Source organism: Equus asinus, chromosome 14 (assembly GCF_041296235.1).
Source record: "Equus asinus isolate D_3611 breed Donkey chromosome 14, EquAss-T2T_v2, whole genome shotgun sequence".
In the NCBI taxonomy this organism is placed as follows: Eukaryota; Metazoa; Chordata; class Mammalia; order Perissodactyla; family Equidae; genus Equus; species Equus asinus.
The window spans coordinates 40756498-40775361 of NC_091803.1; the positions used below are offsets into that span (position 1 = coordinate 40756498).

Sequence of the window (18864 nt, forward strand, 5' to 3'; positions counted from 1 at the left end):
GCAAGTCATTAAGCGCAGCCCCCACTTAAGGAGTGGGGAGTTACGTTGCGCCTCCTCAAGGGGAAGCAGCGACATACAGCATTTGGAATTCTGCCGTAGAGTGGGTCAAGTGAGTCAATTCGCAGGGAACTTCTAAGTCAACAGTCGTCCACTGGCACCTGGACCAGGCTGAGAGCAGAGGGGGCAGACTGCTGGCTGAGAACGGTCACTCTTCCCGGTCCTTGCATCTCGCCTCCACCAAGCTCCTCAGGTGCCCTCCACGACCCCAGGCTTCTCCACAGTGGGAGCAGACACCTCGGTGGGTATGCAAGATGATTCACTGGGCAGTGCCTTATTTTGAATTATTCTCATCTTTTTAAATACATATATATTTGGGAGATGCATGCTTCAATCATGTATTTATTTGTGTTTACTGATGGGGTGTGCTATCGAAGACATCTGAGACTACCAAGTGAGACTATGGCGTCAGCCTCTGGCTTTTGCCCTGTGACCTTTGACCTGCCTCCCGCACTGCGGCAAGCTCCCCTTCCTCCCTGCCTGGCTGACATGGCGGGAACTCAGCTTCAAGGACTCCCCAAGGTTGCGGGGCCAAGCCCTAGTGCTTTTAGCTTTTTAACCTCCCTGGACACTATCAGAATTCCGGAGCAGAGGAAAGCTCACAGATAATCTAGTCTAGTGCTCATCAAACTTTGTTAAGCAGTGGAATACTAACTTTGAATGACAACCCCCCAGGGCACACCACCACAGTAAGGGATGAGAGCAGAGCTGCTCCAGGTAAAGGGCAGGTGGGTACCCAAATGTCTCCGACCACAGGTTCCCTCACGCACTCCACAGAGGCCCCTAAAGCTCCTTTCTGGAATTCTGGAGCTTCACACAAAACTGCCTGAAAACCACTGGTTTGGTCCTGGATACTGTCTATCAGGAAACAGAACCCAGAAATGCAGTGACTTTTAATACAGCTAAAAGTAGCAGCGAAAGCCAGGACTGCTCCCCCTCGCCACCTCCCACGTCAGGAGGGAGGTGCAGGACCAGGCCCACAAGGCCTCTCCATGCAGAGCACGGTTCCTGAACTTTGGCTGTGTCACCATGGCCCACGCAGCTGCACCCACTGCCCCCCGGCCCCACTCCTCATCCAGCCAGCACAGTTGTGGGAGGAGCTGCTCCACTTAGATCAGTTTTCTAGATGAATGCAGAGCAGTTCTTCCAATGCCAAAACTGTTTCTTCCCCCTTCTTTTCAACAATTTTATCCAAACAACTCTTAAAAGTAGTGGTTCTTACCTCGGGTCTGCCAACTCCCTGACACTGTATGCCAAGTGCTATGTGGGCATGAGAGGAGTGGGGAGTAGGTTTTTGGGGAGAGGGTCTCCCCAGATTCTCACCATTCTAAAATGGAATGTACAGCCATCTTTAAAAGAGGATGCCGAAGAGGATTTGACCTTTCCTGGTGATTCGGGGTCAAAGGGAACCCCTCTTTAACGCCACACCAGAACGTCTGACATGGTTCTGCATAGCCTTCCGGGTCCCTATGCCCACATCGCCCTGTTGACACCACACCTGCCCCGGTGCAGCCTGGCTCCCTCCCAGGGTGCATGCACATGCGCCACACTGGGGCGAGCGCATCAATGGGCTCCTGTGGACACAGATGCCCACTGATGGTCGCTGGGGCCAGGACTCAGGATCCGATGATGAATTCCCAGGGTGGCTCCGTCTGAACCTCAGTTACCATACCATGAGCCCCCACCCCAACCAGGTTTCTATTTTGGGGTCTGAAGGGATTGAGGCACTAATCTAGCCGTTTTACTCAGATGTCACTCATTTGCCGGCCTTCACAATTTCTGCCATGTCTGTGTGTGGCCTGGACTCCTTGTTATTTACTTCATCATTTTATTTGAACTATCTCACTTTGTTTTTTTTTTTTTTTTACTTAAATACATTTTAAAAGGAAACTTGAAATCACTACTCTATGCTTCAATTGAGCAATCTAATTTGCAGGAATTTATCTGGAAATACACCTCCAACAATAGGAAAATGCACATACACCAGGGTATTCACTACAGTGTTATCTGTAATTGCAAAATACTGGAAACTACCTAAATGCCCAAGCGTAAAGACTGGTTGAATAAGCTATGGTACACACAGTGCAACTGTGAAAAGGAATGAGGAAGATTGCTGTGAACAGATATAGAGTGATTTCCGGAGATACTGCTAATAAGTGATGAGAGCACAGTGCCAAAGAACATACATACAGTGTGCTACCCTGTGTTTAAGACAGAAGGGAAAATAAGAAAACATTCATAAATCTGCTTCTTTTTATAAAAAGAAACACAGGAAGGATATTCCAGAAAATAATCAAGTTGGTTATCTACAAGAGGTGGGGGGAGTGGGATGGAAGAAATATAGGAGGAGAGACACTTCTTTGAACATAACTTTTTGCATGTTTTTGAGTTTGTTAATATTCCGTATATTTTGAAAAAGAAATCATTAAGAATGGGAAGGGAGAACCCTAAACTGGGAGAAAAAAAAAGAACCCAAATTTATTTCAAACGAATAAGAAGATATTCAAATTTGCTTCACCTGAAGGAGGAAAAGAAAGCCAGGCAGGACAGAGTAACCCAAGCAGCTTATGAACACAAGCCTGACTCTCCCCTCTCAGTGTGGGGGCAGGTGAAGCTCTGGGGGTGGGGGGTGGGGGGAGAATTGCAAACAATCCTCAACTCTTTGCTCATTAAACAATAAACAATTCTTAAAGCATTTTAGATGTATTATAGGATTGAGCAGATGAATGTGCTGATGTCTTTGGGAACCAGGGTGTTCACTGTGGAAGAAGAGACACAGAACTCTGGAATGGAGGGAGGCGGGAAAGAGCCCTCTGGGAACTGCCCGGAATTGGAAATATTAGTACAAACTTGTGATTTCTAAAATATGTCTATGCATGTTTGTATGTATGTACATGCGTGCTTGAATAAATGTGTATTTTGTGTATATCCTCGCATGTATTTCCTAGTTCTGTCCATTGAAAGGGGCAAAAAGCAAGACAGCCCAGCAGCAATGAGCACATCCGGTGCTCAGACTGTGGCCTCCAATACCATCGCCTACTGAGAGGAACAAAGGCTTTGCAGAGTAAGAGCTCATCCCAGGGATGGCAGACAGGTACAAGGTGAACCTGGAATACCTTGTTACGCCAGGAAGTAGAAGGACTGCTTGGAAAAAGGATGGGGGGCTTATCACGGCCAGGACCGAGCAGCCAGCTCGAAAGGGCTCCCAAAGGCCAAATCTGGGACAACTTGAGCACTAAATTGCTGAAATACAGTAATAAAATATGAACCAGTAAAAAACTGGAATCCATGAGCCTGTGCCAAGAATAGATAAACAAATAAATGGGGAGAAGGGAGGAATCTTGCTCACAGTGGAATGCCGGGGGCTGACTTTCACACACGAAGGTGCTGACATTGGAAAACCAATGTTTTGCCACCATCCTGACTAGATCCATCAAGAACCATCAATGGGCACCGAGTCTAAGGGGGAATTGTAATGAGGGCAGGATATCTGTATTATCTCCAAGTGCCCCCCAGGGATTGCTGGTGAGTTGCAAAGCAAAGAGAAAGTGATCCTATGGTGGAGAAACTGGGCAATACCTTAACCAGGTGACCAAAACCAACATCACCCACGAGGGACAGAAGGACACGAGGTGCTTCCAGATGACACACCCCGAGAAGGACATGACGTCACCTACACCGTATTCCTGCCAAGAATGCAAAACCTCAGCCTAATCCAAGGAAACATCAAAGACAGAAAGAGAAACATTTTATTAAAACAAAGGAGGGGGAGGTCCTGGATTCTTCAAAAACGTCAATGTTGTAAAGGAGAAAGAAAGGCTGTGGCCGTGTTCCAGAGTGAGGAGGCTCGACAGACATCGCGGCTGAAGGCGCTGCCTGGCCCGAGTGGATCTGGCACTGGAGGGAGGAAATACGCCATGAAGGACATGGTTCGGCCAAAAGATAAACTGAGCGGGGACCACAGAAACCCACTTTGAAGCTGACGACTGTATGGTGGTCATGGAAGAGAATACCCTGTTCTTAGCAAGCGCACGCTGAAGCTTCCAGAAGGGAAGGAGCATGACGGTTCTAGCTTATCCTGAAAAAAAAGTGTGTGTGTGTGTGTGTGCGTGTGTGCACATGCACACGTAGAGAGAGAGAAAATACAAATAAGCAAGCAGATGGTGTATGATATAACACGTCAAAGGTGAAAGTGGGTAAAGGGTAAGCAGGTGTTCTCTTTAGACTATTTTTGTTTTGCCAACTTTTTGTGAATTTGAAAGTATTTTCAAATAAAAAGTTTTTAAAAATTACTACTATAAGCATAAAACCAGTATAAACAGAAAGCAACTGTGAAAAGCACATGACGAATGAACGGAAAGGTGCTGAGGCCCGTTGTGTGCGTTGACAAAGGGAAATGAGGGAGATAGGGACCGTAGAGAGGCGCTGACCCAAGGCTCACCACACATGAGCTGCCCCCAGAGCAAACCACTCAAGGATAATCCTCCCACACGGGCTTTAAGGCCCTCTTTGTCCCACCTAAAACCATCTCCAGACTCCACAGCTGGAGCAAGGCCGATCTGGCAGAATCTCTGCATTTGACAGAAGGGGAAACTGAGGCACAGAGGGATTAGGTGGGGAGCTTCTGCCTCTGGCTGCTGTGGGCTGCTTTCTGGCGCTACCCGTCGGCTGGGTTGTATAAACGAACGCCAGTGTGGTGTTAGTTCCTGTGCCAGGCACCATCGCCCATAATCTAGAAGGCTCCAGCACCCCAGACTGACGGGTGGTATGATCCCATTACAGAGCTGAAGTCTCGAGCCTCCAGGAGTGGAAGAACGCACTTGTGAGGCTGCAGACCTGGGAGCAAGAATCTAAATCTCCAGCTCCTCTGGCTTCAGCAGGCCATGCCCAGGCCTCCTTGGCCTCTATCACTTCCACGAAAACCGCCAAAGCAGAAGATACGCACACCCATGTCTGTAGCAGCAGTAGTCACAATAGCCAAAAGGTGGAAGCGACCCAAATGTTTGTCAACGGATGAATGAGTAAGCAAAACGTAGTAGATCCAAAAAAAATTCCACCTTAAAAAGGCAGGAAATCCTGCCACAAGCTGCAACATGGAAGAAACTTGAGCACATTGTGCTAAGTAAAATAAGCCAGTCACAAAAGGCGAAATACTGTATGATTCCACTTATATGAGGTCCCTGGAGCAGCCAAATTTGGAGAGACAGAAAGTAGAATGGTGGTTGCCAGGGGCTGGGGAGGGGAATGCAGAGTCGTTTAATGGGGATGGAGGCCGTTTGGGAAGATGAACAGAGGTCCGGGGCTGGATGGTGGTGATGGCTGCACAGCAAGGCGAACGTACAGGAGAGGCCTGAGGACCCTCAGGACCCAAGGACGTCAACTTTCACCTCTCAATATGACAACTCTGGCCAAACCCATGCACTTCCCCGATACTCTGACACTCTGATCTTTTAAATAACACCAATAATTCATCAACTTGGCCAGATGATGTACAATCTAATCTGATTAACATTTGGTAAATGAAGTGCTTTTCGGGGAAATGGCAGGCATGACCTCCTGACAGTCTTTGACTTCACAGATGCAAGAATTTTTCCAGTTGCCCTCTGTGTTCTACATTCCAGCAATCACAGCGAGGACAGACAATCAAGAGAGGGGAAGGGAGCATAGGAAGGCCGTGAAAACAAGGTTAGGGAAGGAGGAGAAAGATGCCCTTGCTGCTAACCCAGGACACAAAGGAAGGACTGCAGGCTCCTGGTGGCTTTGGAGCAGCATTTCAAGAGGCAAACAGCACCTGGCAACCACAGGGTGTGTATGTGCTGAGTATTTGGGGTACCTCCTCCTTTGTTTTCTGTTATCTTTTACTAAATAGCACGAGACTGAATTCAGAATGTTTTTCTGGGAAGTTGCTTTTCAGAGGACTTGTCTAAACTCACCTACGATCCTTCCCTTTATCCCAGTTAAGGCCATTTGGAAAGCTGGCACTCCCACATGTCTCTACAACGGTGGGCCAGCCTACCCATCCTTCTCCTCTCTCCCATCCTGCTGTCTCACTCACTCTCAAACACACACATGCTTGCATGCGCTCACCCACCTCATGTATTCATTATAGAAATTAGCAGAGAAACAGGCCCAACAGAAACTCGCCAGGTGCCCCAGCACAGAGTCCCCTCAACCAAGGACACACGCCCCTTCTCTTCGAGCTCCTCACTCTGCTCTCCTTCTTGGCCAGGGTTCCCACTCAGGGCTCCTGCGTCAAGCACCAAATGCTGAGGCACTGATGCTCTCATTTCTGACGACCTGAGGGCTGGGCATCATGAAGCCCCCTCTACCAGTGGAGAAGCAATGACCTGCCCAGGGTCACAGAGCTGCTCAGGGGCAGCCTTTCAGGCGTCTGAGACTCAGACTTGGACCCCTCAATAGGCAGTCCCTGGCTCATCCCAATCAGGAAACTGCTGGGCCTGGGGTTACCTCTGGCTTTGCAGGAGGAGCCAGAAATGAGGCCAGGGTTCTATTTCATTTCAGCAGACTTCAAAAGAAGGCCAAGCTGGGGCTCCAGACTCCCAGGCACCCCAGCCCCCAGCTGCCCTGGTAAGTTCAAAGTCAGTGCTGTGGCCTTCACGCCGTGCCCTTGCTGGGATTCCAGGAAAGAGCAGGCTTTGAGGGCCAGGCCGTGAAACGGACATTCTCTTTTTCCATAGGCGAAAAACAAAAGCCCAACTCTAGTTTTCAAACAAGAAGTTCAAAACATTTGTTCTTTGGTCTCAGGTCTGTTTATTAAGCCAGTGCTCTAAGCGAATCCAAAAAGAGAAGACAGTCCTTTCAGGCTGCAGAGCGAGCTACGACAGGGACGGGCATCCGAGTGAAGACTCCTTCGGCCATGGGGCCGGGGGCAGCCCTCTTCCTCTCCTTAGCATTCAATTTCTGCAGATTTAAGGGCCCTGTGATTTTCTTGGTTTCAGAATGAGTTGCCCATCACTCGGGACCTGAGGCAGAGCAATTTCTTTGCAAACTGGGGATGGGAGTGGAGGGTCCCGGGGTGCACACTCATTTCCCACAACTTCCTTGTTGGGGCTTACACATGGAGGAGCTGTGAATTCTGGGTGTTGTACTTGTAGGAAAAACATGTTGATGCCACATTTAAGTCAGGTCAGGGCAAAACTGTGACTTGTGACCACATGCCTTTTCACTCCTGTGCTTTATAGCACCTTGTCAGGTAAAGATTTCACCACTAAGATGGGGATGGCAGGGTACGCAGGGGGGACCTGCTGCCAGCATCTCTTTAGTCAACAGTCACCTGTGCCTGTCTGTTATAGCCAGGCTGTCAACAAGCCCCTAGATCCAGGGACAATGCAAAAAGCTTGCCCAAGAAGAAATAATTTTCAAGGAGAAAATAGCCACATATTCACCTGAAAACAGGAAGGGAGAAGAAGCCCTGAGGGGGATGAGGAGTCCACAGAAACAGTGTGGCTTCCAAGGGGAGCAGCTGCTGTTTCCGCTGGCCCAGCATCCACGAGCCCTTCTTCTGCTGCGCGCACCTCACTGTTGACTGAGGGAGTCACGGGAGTGAAGACATAGGACCCAGGCCTGGCCAATCGGCACAGAACATCCCTCTACAGGTGGACAAGCCAGGCCTGTCAGCACCAACCAGCACGGCCCCCAGACTTCTGCTGCAGCCAGCGGGAAGGAACAGCTCCCTCTCTACTTGGTGGCTAAGTTGGCAGGAAGCAAGCCTGGCGCTGCCAAAGGTCATCTCTGCACCTGGGTCCAGCCCTGACCAAGCCTCCCAGTTACGTGAACAATAATCACCCTTTTTGCTTAAGCCAGTCTGAGTAGAATCTCTAAATCTTGTAAATGCAAGGATCCTAACAAATACTCATTAAGAAAAAAGTCATCATGTGAATGATATTTTCTACATTCATCACTTTCAGATGGGAAAAATCAGGTCCAGAGCTTACGAAGACCATCAAGGCCCACAATAAACCTAGATGTTGGGACAGGACTGCAAGTCAGTCTCCCAGCTCCAAGGCACCTCCCCCATCTACACTGTCCTCTGGCGGGAAACTGAATGAGAAAATATGCCTGACACCCTTCCAAGTCACAGGAATTAACAGCTGTGCGGTTTCACTCAAACACAGATACAATCGAAGGAGAGAACATCCACCAGCCGCACCTCCTAACAGGAGACTAACTAAGAGATCAAAGATACAACTCAACAAGCTCCAGAATACGCCTGCTGCTGCCTGGTCAGGTGTCTTTCTGCTGGACGGGCCTGTGAAAGTTGTATCTATTTATGGCGAGCTGGGTGCGAAGACAACAGGCCCATCAGATTTTGGAATGACTAATACGAGTTTGAGAAAATAGGAGAGCACCAAAACGCCGAGGGGGTCGTTGAGAGCCACGCTTGACTGAGCTCTGAAGTCAGCGTCAACTGTCCAAGCCAGGCCTCTGGGAAATTCCAGGGCCCTGTCTGGCACAAGCTAGCTGAGTAACCACCTGGAAAACATGTTTTCAGAGGCTGGTGAATAGTTCTCTCCTTGCCCCCTGCACAGGGCTGGTGGGCTCAGTGTGCACGGGGTCCTTACCCAACCCCAACAGGCCGCTGGAACGGCAGGCTTGCCGAGCCACTGAAGCCCCCATGCGCCAGGATTGGGCCGCCCAGCTGACTCATGTGATTGTGTGTTTGAGGCCCAGCCTGCCCTGTGTCCACACCACGGTTAGTCACGGGCCCAGGCCTGATGAGAGAGCAGCCCTTAAAAGGACTGGAATGAAAGAGGTAGCATCTTTCCAAAACAAAATCGAGGAGAACACAGTGTACAAAATGGGGTAAAGTTGTCCATTTATCCCCCAGTGTGGCTACAGCACAGCTAAACCTAGGGTTTAAGCAGACAACTTTCTTCCAAGTTAAAAAAACCAAAGAACAATCCGAATCAGCAAACAAGGGTGGCTTACCTTGTGCTTGCCCCTCCCCTCCCCCCAAAGTGATAGACGCTGGCGCAAGTTGCCCAAGCCCAAACAGAGTTCCTACCCCAACACTTGCTGCACACTTTGAACAGAAATAAAAGCATGCTGGAGACTCCGCCTTAAAAAGAGAGATGGGCGGCACCCAAGAGACACTGTGGTTACGCTGATCAGACTGTGATCGTGGCATTCCCTGGGAACGGCCAAGACAATCAGAATGGGCCAGCGGGGTGGGGCTGGGGCCCGGTTTTGGCTGCAGAAATGTGGCAAATTCCCAAACACAAATGAGTTGCCAGTCACTGATTTACTGAGCTGCTCTGTTCTCCAGCTCCAGACGCCGTGGACTGGGGGACTCACACAGTCCCGGCGGATGGGCCCGGCTCTGGAGTGGCTGCTGCAGCCCAGGACCCAGAGGACGCTGACAGGAAGTGCCCCCACACCCCCAGCAGACCACAGGCAGGCGCTGAGAGCCGGTGCCTGTCCCAGGAGGGGTGGTGAGAGCTCACCTCCAGCAAGCACAGCCCCTGCCCCATTTCCACCCCATCACTTCCCCCACTCTGAGTGCCCGGGGCTGCAGCCAGACACCCCATCTGTGTGGCTGGGAGCCCGCCCATGACACAAGGAACTGCACAGTTCAAGCATACTTAGTCTTAGAGCAGTCAATGCTCTCCAGATCGAGAAGGTTTTAGCATCTAAATAAGAGGGAAGTGAAGAACAAACCAGAATCATTCCAACAAGGGCAAAAAGAGGGCTGAACGATTCTGCTTACTCAGCACGTATGCACCAAACACAAGTGTACCTCACTCTAGACAGACGGGACTTTAAAAATCTTAATGTGAGAACCTGGAGGATCACATCTGATTAACTGAATTCCACAAAAGTTATCTTATTAAAAGCACATAATTTCATTAAACATGGGCCCGTTTTCTTCCTTCAGTGCCCTGGAAATAATGACTTCTGTCAAAAATCGTAATTCCAGGTTATAAGCAATAATAAGAGCAGCAGTAACGATAAAGATGATGGTAATAACACTAGGTGTGATAGTAGCAGCAGGAAACACTTATCACATAGGCCAGGCACTGTTCTGAGCACGTTACGTGTATTTACTCATTTAATTCTTATAATAACAAAGTAGATACTATTCGTTACCCTCTTTTTACAGATGGGGAAACTGAGGCATGGGATTAAGAGTAAAGAACCTTGCTCCAGGTCACCCATCCAATGAGGGTGGGTCTTGCACCCATCTGCCATGGCTGCCTCTGAATGGCTGGTTGTATAGAATTAGGTACACTGGTGTCGGTGATGAACAGAAGCACCCGCTGACACACAAGGGGGACCAGACACAAGTGACAGCCTGGCTCGCAGCGCGGGCGACAGGGCAGCGTTCGCAGGCGCACTCACCTTCGCTCTCCCCACTCGTCTTGATGCCTTTTGAACTACCCTCTGTACCTTTAGCCTTCTCGGCGTCTTCTTGGGCATCCTCGGCGGGCCCTTTCTCCTCATCTTCTTCTTCCCCAACGTTTTTGTAGTTGGGTCTCTTTTGCACTCGCCTCTTGCCCTTGTGCTTGTTCATCTCAAGGGACCGCTCCAGCGTCTCGGTGGGTTTAATGAAGCACCGAATGCTGGGCTTGGCCTAGACAAGTGGAACCAAGACAAAAGATGGAATTGAACCCTGGGATCTCACTGGATCCTAGCAAGCTGCCTGAGACTTTCTCCCCCAGGACATTAATTTCCAGAACAACAAACGCTACCTCCTAGTTGATTATTATGACTATTATCAACATCATCATTATTAAATAACCAAAACAATAGCACCAGCTACCATTTATCGCCCACCATCCTGGTCAGAAACTCTGCACTTGACCTACTGACCTACACCAGCTCTGCGCCTCCCAGGGATCAGTCATTTGCACAAGAAAAACATTCCCAGTTAACACTTTATGGTACAAGCATACCTCATTTTACTACGCTCTGCTTTACCGCGCTTCACAGATACTGCGGTTTTTACAAATTGAAGGTTTGTGGCAACCCTGCATCCAGCAAGTCGACTGGCACCATTTTTCCAATAGCATTTGCTTACTTTGTGTCTCTGTGTCACATTTTGGTAATTCTCGCAATACTTCAAACTTTTCATTATTATTCTGTTTTTTATGGTGATCTGTGATCTTCGATGTTACCATTGTAATTGTTTTGGGGCGCCACGAACCGCACTCATGTAAGACAGCAAACAGGTGATTAACGTGTGTGTTCTGACTGCTCCCCACCCGGCCGTTCCCCCGTCTCTCTCCCTCTCCTCCGGGCTCCCGAGTCCCTGAGACACAATACTATCGAAATTAGGCCCATTAATAAGCCTCCAGTGGCCTCCAAGTGTTCAAGTGAAAGGAAGAGCACATGCCTCTCACTTCACATCAGAAGCTACAAATGATTAAGCTCAGTGAGGAAGGCACGTCAAAGGCCAAGACAGGCTGAAAGTTAGGCCTCTTGCGCCAGTTACCCAAGCTGTGAACGCAAAGGAAAAGTTCTTGAAGGAAATTAAAAGTGCTACTTGAGTGAACACATGAAGGATAAGAAAAACAGCCTTACTGCTGACATGGAGACAGTTTTAGTGCTCTGGATGGAAGATCAAAACAACCACAGCATCCCCTTAAGCCAAAGCCTGGTCCAGAGCAAGGCCCTGACTCTCTCCAGGTCTGTGAAGCCTGAGAAGTGGAGCCTGAAGACGTGACTGAACTACTATAATCCCATGACAAAACCTTAATGGACAAGGAGTTACTGCTTAAGGATGAGCAAAGAACGTGGTTTCTTGAGATGGAAACTACTCCTGGTGAAGATGCTGAGAAGACTGTTGAAATGACAATGAAGAATTTAGAATGGGACATAAACTTAGCTGCTAAAGCAGCGGCAGGGTTCCAGAGGACTGACTCCGATTTTGAAAGAAGTTCTCCTGTGGGTAAAATGCTCTCAAACACCATCGCATGCTACAGAGAAATCATTTGTGAAAAGAAGAGTCGGCTGGTGTGGCAAACTTCATTGTTGTCTTATTCTAAGAAACTGCCACAGCCGCCCCCCCTTCAGCAACCACCACCCTGAGGAGTGAGCAGCCACCAACACCGAGGCAAGACCTTCCACCAGCAAAAGGATTCTAACTCGCCGAAGGCTCAGATGGTCAGCACTTTTTACCAATAAAGTATTTTTTTGGGGTGGGGGTGGGGGAGGAAGATTGTCCCTGAGCTAACATCTGTGCCAATCTTCCTCTATTTTATGTGGGACGCCACCACAGCACGGCTTGACAAGCAGTGCTAGGTCCATGCATGGGACCTGAACCCATGAACCCTGGGATGCCAAAGCAGAGTGCATGAACTTAACCACTACACCACCGGGCCAGGCCCAATAAAGTATTTTTTAATTAAGGTATGTACCTTGTTGTCTTAGACATAATGCTATTGCATGCTTAATAGACTACAGCATAGTGTAAACTTAACTTTTATATGCACTGGGAACCAAAACAATTTGTGTGTCTCGCTTTACTGCGATATTCGCTTTATCACGGGGGTCTGGAACTGAACCCGCAATATCGCCGAGGTGTGCCTGTACTCCGAGTGTGCCAGATGCTACTCTAAGGGCTCTGACTATATTATCTCACGTAAACTCTACAACAACCCCACCAGATGGTACTGTTGTTATCCTCATTTTACAAACAAGGAAACTGAGGGTCAGAGACTTTAAGTGTCCTGCCCAAGGTCACACAGCCAGGAGGCAGCAGAGTGGGGATTCAAACCTATACACTATCTGCACAGTTTATGTCTTAACTACAGCACACTGATGTTCTTAGTAACTTCTCATTTAGCTGAAATAAATTTATTTTAAAAGAAACTGCATATCACTACAGGAAATAAAACACCAGTATACCTTGCTATGATAAAAATAAATAACAGAAAAGAAAAAGCATGGTGTATTGGATGTGGCCAAGTGCTGGATCTCTCTAGAAGGGGAGCCTGGCAAGTATCAGTGATGAGTTAAAGATCAGCATGCCCTAGAGGAAGAAGTTTATCCCAGAACAAGTCAGAGGGCTTCTAAGAAGTGAAAAGGGGCATGCCACCTGTGGTTCATGTCCCGTATTGTGGAAGACATGGCTGCATCAGTCCTTATAACAACCACGAGACATAGGGATTATCAGTCCCATCTGACAGATGAGGAAATAGAGGCGGAGAAGGGCTAAGTGACTTGCCCAGTGTCACACAGCTGCTGAGCTGCAGAGTTAGAATTTAAATGGAAGCTCGCCCATAGCTCAAGATCTTCCTAAAATAATAGGGCTTCACCAGTCGCTCAAATTCAGTTCCATATTTAGCACTCTTTAGAAAGTATTTACATGCCATGGGCCAGGTTAGAAAGGAGCAAAGACAAAAGAAAACTGTCTGATTTGTTTGGGACAGGACTCCGACTGAAGTGCTGTTCTCTTTCCAGGGTCTGGATGATGTTCAGACATCATTTTGTCATCAGAAAAAGCAAACACTTTTAAAGTAAACTTTTCCATTATCTTGATCTGATTTATCCATGTTCTGAATTTACCCGAAACAACCACCAACTGTATTCTTGGGGCCACTGTACCTGGACAATAAGCAGAATGTGCTCAAAGAACACAGATTAATTTAAATAACGCTCAAAACAAAACCTAATTGAAAGCTAAATTAGCATCCAAATCTAAACATTAATTTTTATTTACCCACTTTGGATTATTCATCCACAAAAATGACAGATAAATTGAGACATGATTCTACTGTCCAGGAAACCCAGATAGTGCATTACAGACGCCAACGACCAAGAGCCCAGAGATGGGCGCATTCCCAGCATGCACGGCTCGACAGACAGCATCCATCAGAGCCCACTTAGGATGCTGCGTGATCAAACGCAGTCCCGGATGCCTCCCTCACCATCTCCTGAAGGACTCGGCCCCAGTAAGTTAGGGCCCCAAGAAGCAGCGACCGCTTCCTCTGATCACCACTTACTCCCAGTGAATTTTAGAGCATGCCATACGCAATCGAAGCTTTCAGAAAGAGAAAACCAACACCAAACAGAACAAAACGCCACCCAGTTGGAAGTTATGAGCAGAAATTCACACGGATGGATGTAGAAACCTCTCCCTGAGCTCTGTAAGGACTCAGCTGTACGGAACAACCGGCAGAACTAAGGGAAGTGAAAGAGGGCACAAGGTCCAGGGCTGGTCAGAACAGTGGGAACCCTAGCTGAACCCTACATGAGCTGTGGGGCCTCTCTGAGCTTCAGGTTCCTTGTCTAAAACGTGGGGCAAGGGATTCTGGCCTTCTAGAACTAAGCAGAATCATGGACATAAAGTGCCTTCAGAGTCTGGTGACACAGCAAGCATCCACCATATGGCAGTTACCTTCCTCTCCCTGCCTACATCAAAAAAAAACATCACGGTGAAAATGAATTTGAGAACTTTCCAAAGGGATCTGCTTTTCTCGATGATCAGGTGTCGGAGAAGCGGGGGGATGGCAGGCTTACCGGGGAAATTTCAACCTTTAAAATGCAACCTACCCAGGAAACAGCTGGAAATAACCTAAATGTCCATCAATAGGGGACTGGTTAGGTAATTATGGTCTGTCCGTAAAGCGGGAATCCACGTAGATGTTAAAAAGACTGAGGTCTTTTTATACCTAGATATACTGATGCAGAAACTGCCCCAGGATGACAAAGCATGACCAGGGAACACAGCCGCTCCCTCTCAGGCAAAGCTTTGCAAAGGCTACACGTGACGATGGAAACAACTTTTCCGGGAAAGCTGCATAAGAGCATATTAACATTTCATCTTTGGGGAAAGAAAGAAGGCGGGTGGTGCTGTGTGTGTACGCCTGCACAAGTGCACTTGTATCTTTTCATTTCTATACTTCTCCGTTTGGTTTGAAATTTCTAATCATGTATGCAAATTAACTTTTTAAAAAATTCAACAAGGATCAACTGTGGACTTTACTTTCTGTTTTCTTCTTCTCTGTTTGAACGACCTGATGTTTTTTCTTAATACTACTACCACCACCAAAATCCCACAGTTCCCGTGAGAAGCGGATAGAGCTTGGCTGGGAAAGGCGAGCAGAGTTTCGCGCTCGTTCCTGTTGCTCCTGCCGAGAGCCTCCTGGCTGCCGGCCTCCCAGGAATCCTGCGTCACCCTGGGCAATACCGATGTTCCGGAGGGAAAGCCCCCAGGAGAATTGGGGGGGGGGATCCCATCCTTTCTGCCCCCACTGTGTTCTCAACACTAAACCAGGTGCCTGGAGCAGGGCACGGCCTCGATGGGCTGCTGCCTGCACGGGACTGCGTCCAAAGTGAAGGCGAGAACAACAGAAAAAGAAGAAAAGGGAGGGAGGGAAGCAAAGAGGAGCCTGACCTCTTTGGGAGCTGGGCTGAGCAGAGGGGAAGGGCGGGTGCTGTGAAAGTCACCAAAAGAAGTGGGAAAGCCCACCTCAGGGTCAGAAACCAGATCTTCCCCTAAAGAAAGCACACACGCACGCCCCAGAGCAAAGTGTTCTGCAAACAGGTCTGTGTCTCCCAAATGCCACAAGCTCGGGAGCTCATCTCCCAGGGACCTGGAGCCTGCGCTGCAGAAGCGTGGAGGTACTCGGCCCTGCTTGCTGACTGCACAGATTCTGCCAGGGACCCAACTGGGGGAGGCAGGGGGAGACATGGGATTCGGTAGCTGGACCTTTAGGCTGGCTTCTGGGGTCAGGGCCAGCTGAAGGCCAGCAATACGATTTCAGGGATGGCCCGAGGGCCTAAATGCTCCCTAAAGCAACTGCCCCTGACTGCTGGTTAATGACACCTTCCACCAGCCTCAGCCCTTCAACTTACAGCTTTGGTCCTTGCTTCAAAGTTACACACTCGAGAAGGTGATGCTTTGGGGGTCAGCGATAACTAAGGCCTTTCAGAGGCTGCCGGATCTGAGAGCAGGCTCTGCAAGGACAGCAAGAGGGGTTGGGAGCACGGGGACAGGAGGAAGGAGAGAAACACACGTGGCCGGGGTGTCTGCATGAAGGAGGGGAGGCAGCGCGGCCGATGCCGGAGATGTCAGACCGAGCGTCCTCCACAGGGTCGACGTGCCCCCTCTCAGACAGTCCCGGACACAAACCACACGCGATGAAGCAAGCTGCAAGCCATCAAGAAGCAAGGATTCTATTTACAGGTAAAAAACAAAACGATGGATTTAAAATATGTACATAGCTATCACGTTTTCCTGTATTGATGGATATTGGCATGACAGGACACAGAGCAAGATCTGGAAGGATACACAAACTGAAAACAGTGGTTCCTTCTGAGGACGACACTGAGGTTGGGCAAACTTTCACTTTCTACTCTCGCCGTTTCTGTATCATTCAGTTGTTTTACCCCAAGAAAGTACTACCAGAGCTACTTAAATGCAAAGAACACCTTTAAAAAAGGTCCCTAATGCCACTAACTGTAGACTTAAAAAGGGTTAATCCACCATCAATGCTGTTACATGTATTTTACCACAATTAAAGAAGAAACCTGTAAAAGGGCACCTCTAGAGGTCAGAGTGGTGATGAGCCAGGGGGAGGGGCGGGAGGGTTGGTCGCAGACCGAGGAGCTGTATAGCATGCCTGAAGTGCTTTCTGTCTTGACTGAATTACGCACAAATGTGATCATAAGTACAAAGCCGGCAAGCGGTATGCCTCAGATTACTGCCCTTTTATGCACTTTATTTATGTTATCCCTCAATCTAAAAGGACGTTTACCTAGAGGATTGTCAATAAAGGCAGGTCGTCACAGTGCCTTCAGGATAAGCTAGGAGCAAGCAGACAACTCGGGAAGCTGGGCTCTGCAGTCACCAGGGACTGACCGTTCACTCACTGAGCCCGGACTCAATGCCAAGTGCTGGGCTAAGGGCGAGGTGGCCACGGGCCACAGCTTCGCAGAGCTCATGGGCCAGCCAGGAGCAGGCCGGGTGCTGCGGTGTGTCCCACGCGGACCCTGGGAGAAAGAGGGGCGATGGTGGCATGGAGGAAGGAGTGGGGAACTCTGCCAGGTCGGGGGTGGGGAGCTCAGGAGGGCTTCATGGAGAAGGAAATGACTGAACTGAGTTGTGAACGTTAACAGGAGTTCGCCAGAACACTTGGGAAGAGAGGAGAATGGGAGGAAGGCCAGCACAGAGCTCCGGCTTTCACCCTTTATTTCTGTCAAGGCCGAGGTCACTGGGAGCTGGTGTGCTTGGTGACAGCGGTGGTGCCCTGGGACACAATGTGCTTGGCCAGATCCCCAGGTAGCAGCCGGCACACAGAAAGTCAGGGGGGTGGTGCTGCGCCAGCCGGGCGGCCCCAGCCAGCTGTTCATGAAGAGTTCATGGTGCTCGTGGCCTGGGAAGAGATGCCAAGGCGCCCCGGCCTCAGCACCTGGGAGAGGCAGCCTGCTGAGCAGGCTTCCTTGAGCCTATTCAGTGGTGCAGTGGGGAGGGGAGAAGGCACAGGCTGGCAGTGGCCAGGAAAAGGAGTGTGCAGACACCAGGCGGGCCACTCTGGGAAGAATCTTGGTTGAGAAGAAAAGGAGAGGGAAAGAGACTGGTGGCCAGAGGGGGCAGGCAAGGGAAGGACAGGTGACGAGGCCCCGGGATTCTGTCTGGATCTGTAGGAGGTGTCAAACAATCAAGCTAAGAAAGCTCACCTTCCAGGCTCTCCCAGGCCTAGCCCACTCACCTTCCGAGGAAGCAACAAGAATCCTTTTGTTCAAACACCTCTGCTAAGTAATTTGAGAACCAGGAGGAAGGAGGCAGACGATGCTAACAAAAACATGCCTTGTCTAGGGGCCAACCTGAGCCCGATCCAGATCCATCTCAGAGCCACCCACTGGCCAGGTGACTGACCAAACGAGCCTCAGTTTTCTCATCTGTAAAACAGGGACACCAGCAGCTCCATCACACGCTGCCACAGGTGGAAATGAGCTCCTGATGCAAAAATGCCGGGCAGAACGCCTGCCACTAAGGACACTCTAGAAATGTTTATTCACCTTCGAGCCCCTGGCAAATAGATGCCTAGGAGGAAGAGGGAAGAGCCGGGCTACTGTTTAAAAAGCAGTCACACTCTCTGCTTTAACCTTGACTTGCTCGTGCCTAGCAACTCACGTGCACTGGCTTTCTGGTTTGGGAGCAGGCTAGACTTGGCCTCCCAAAAGGGCTCCTGGGCCCCTGGCCAGCCTTTCCCCACTCCAGCCTCAGGGCTGGACTGGCAGGGTCTACAGCGAAGGCAGAGGGGGATGCACGGGGACACTGGAGCAGCCCCGGCCCAGGCTCGGTGTCCCACTGGCCCGGGATTGAGTCCTGGCTGAGCTGCTCACTCCCTTCTCCTCTCCGGGCCTCAGTTTCCCCATGCATCAAATAGGCCTCAGATTAGCACTTCCTACACAGGGCTGCTGTGAGGCGCCAAGGGCGAGCACACGTTCCTGTTATTTTTTCCAGGTAGTAACAATCATCACAAATACCCAGCGAGCATTTGAAATGTGCCCAGCACAGCTCTGAACACGTTATCTACGTTGACTCACTTTATCCCCCAGATGACCAAACGGGGAAGGAAGCTGCAGAGGGACCGGCCCAGGGTCACCTGCTGGCAAGAGGCAGGGCCAGGGCTTAAACCCAGGAAGTCTAGCCTCAGTGCCCACGTGCTCAACCGTTCTGCTGCACGGCTCCAACGCCCTTCCACAAGCGCTCGCCGAGCCTCCCAAGGTGGGGCCAGCCCCGGGAGGATTGATGGTGAGGCCCTGCCACGCCCGGATCACACTAATCGGAGAAGCAGGTAGCCCCATGGAGCAAAAGCTCAGGAGGGTTTACACATC

General features: G+C 49.7%; 1 protein-coding gene across 10 annotated transcripts in view; it reads right to left on the reverse strand.

Annotated features, from left to right (window-relative positions):
* CLEC16A (C-type lectin domain containing 16A) overlaps window positions 1–18864 on the reverse strand; it is a 199954-nt gene that overhangs the window by 137866 nt on the left and 43224 nt on the right. For 7 of the 10 annotated variants that reach the window (XM_014849916.3, XM_014849913.3, XM_070484929.1 and 4 more), the window contains one exon: window positions 10417–10648. In XM_014849916.3, coding sequence (XP_014705402.1) covers window positions 10417–10648 — 232 coding nt within the window. The remainder of the gene's footprint in view (window positions 1–10416; window positions 10649–18864) is intronic. The other 3 variants (XM_014849914.3, XM_070484931.1, XM_070484932.1) reach the window with 1 other exon arrangement.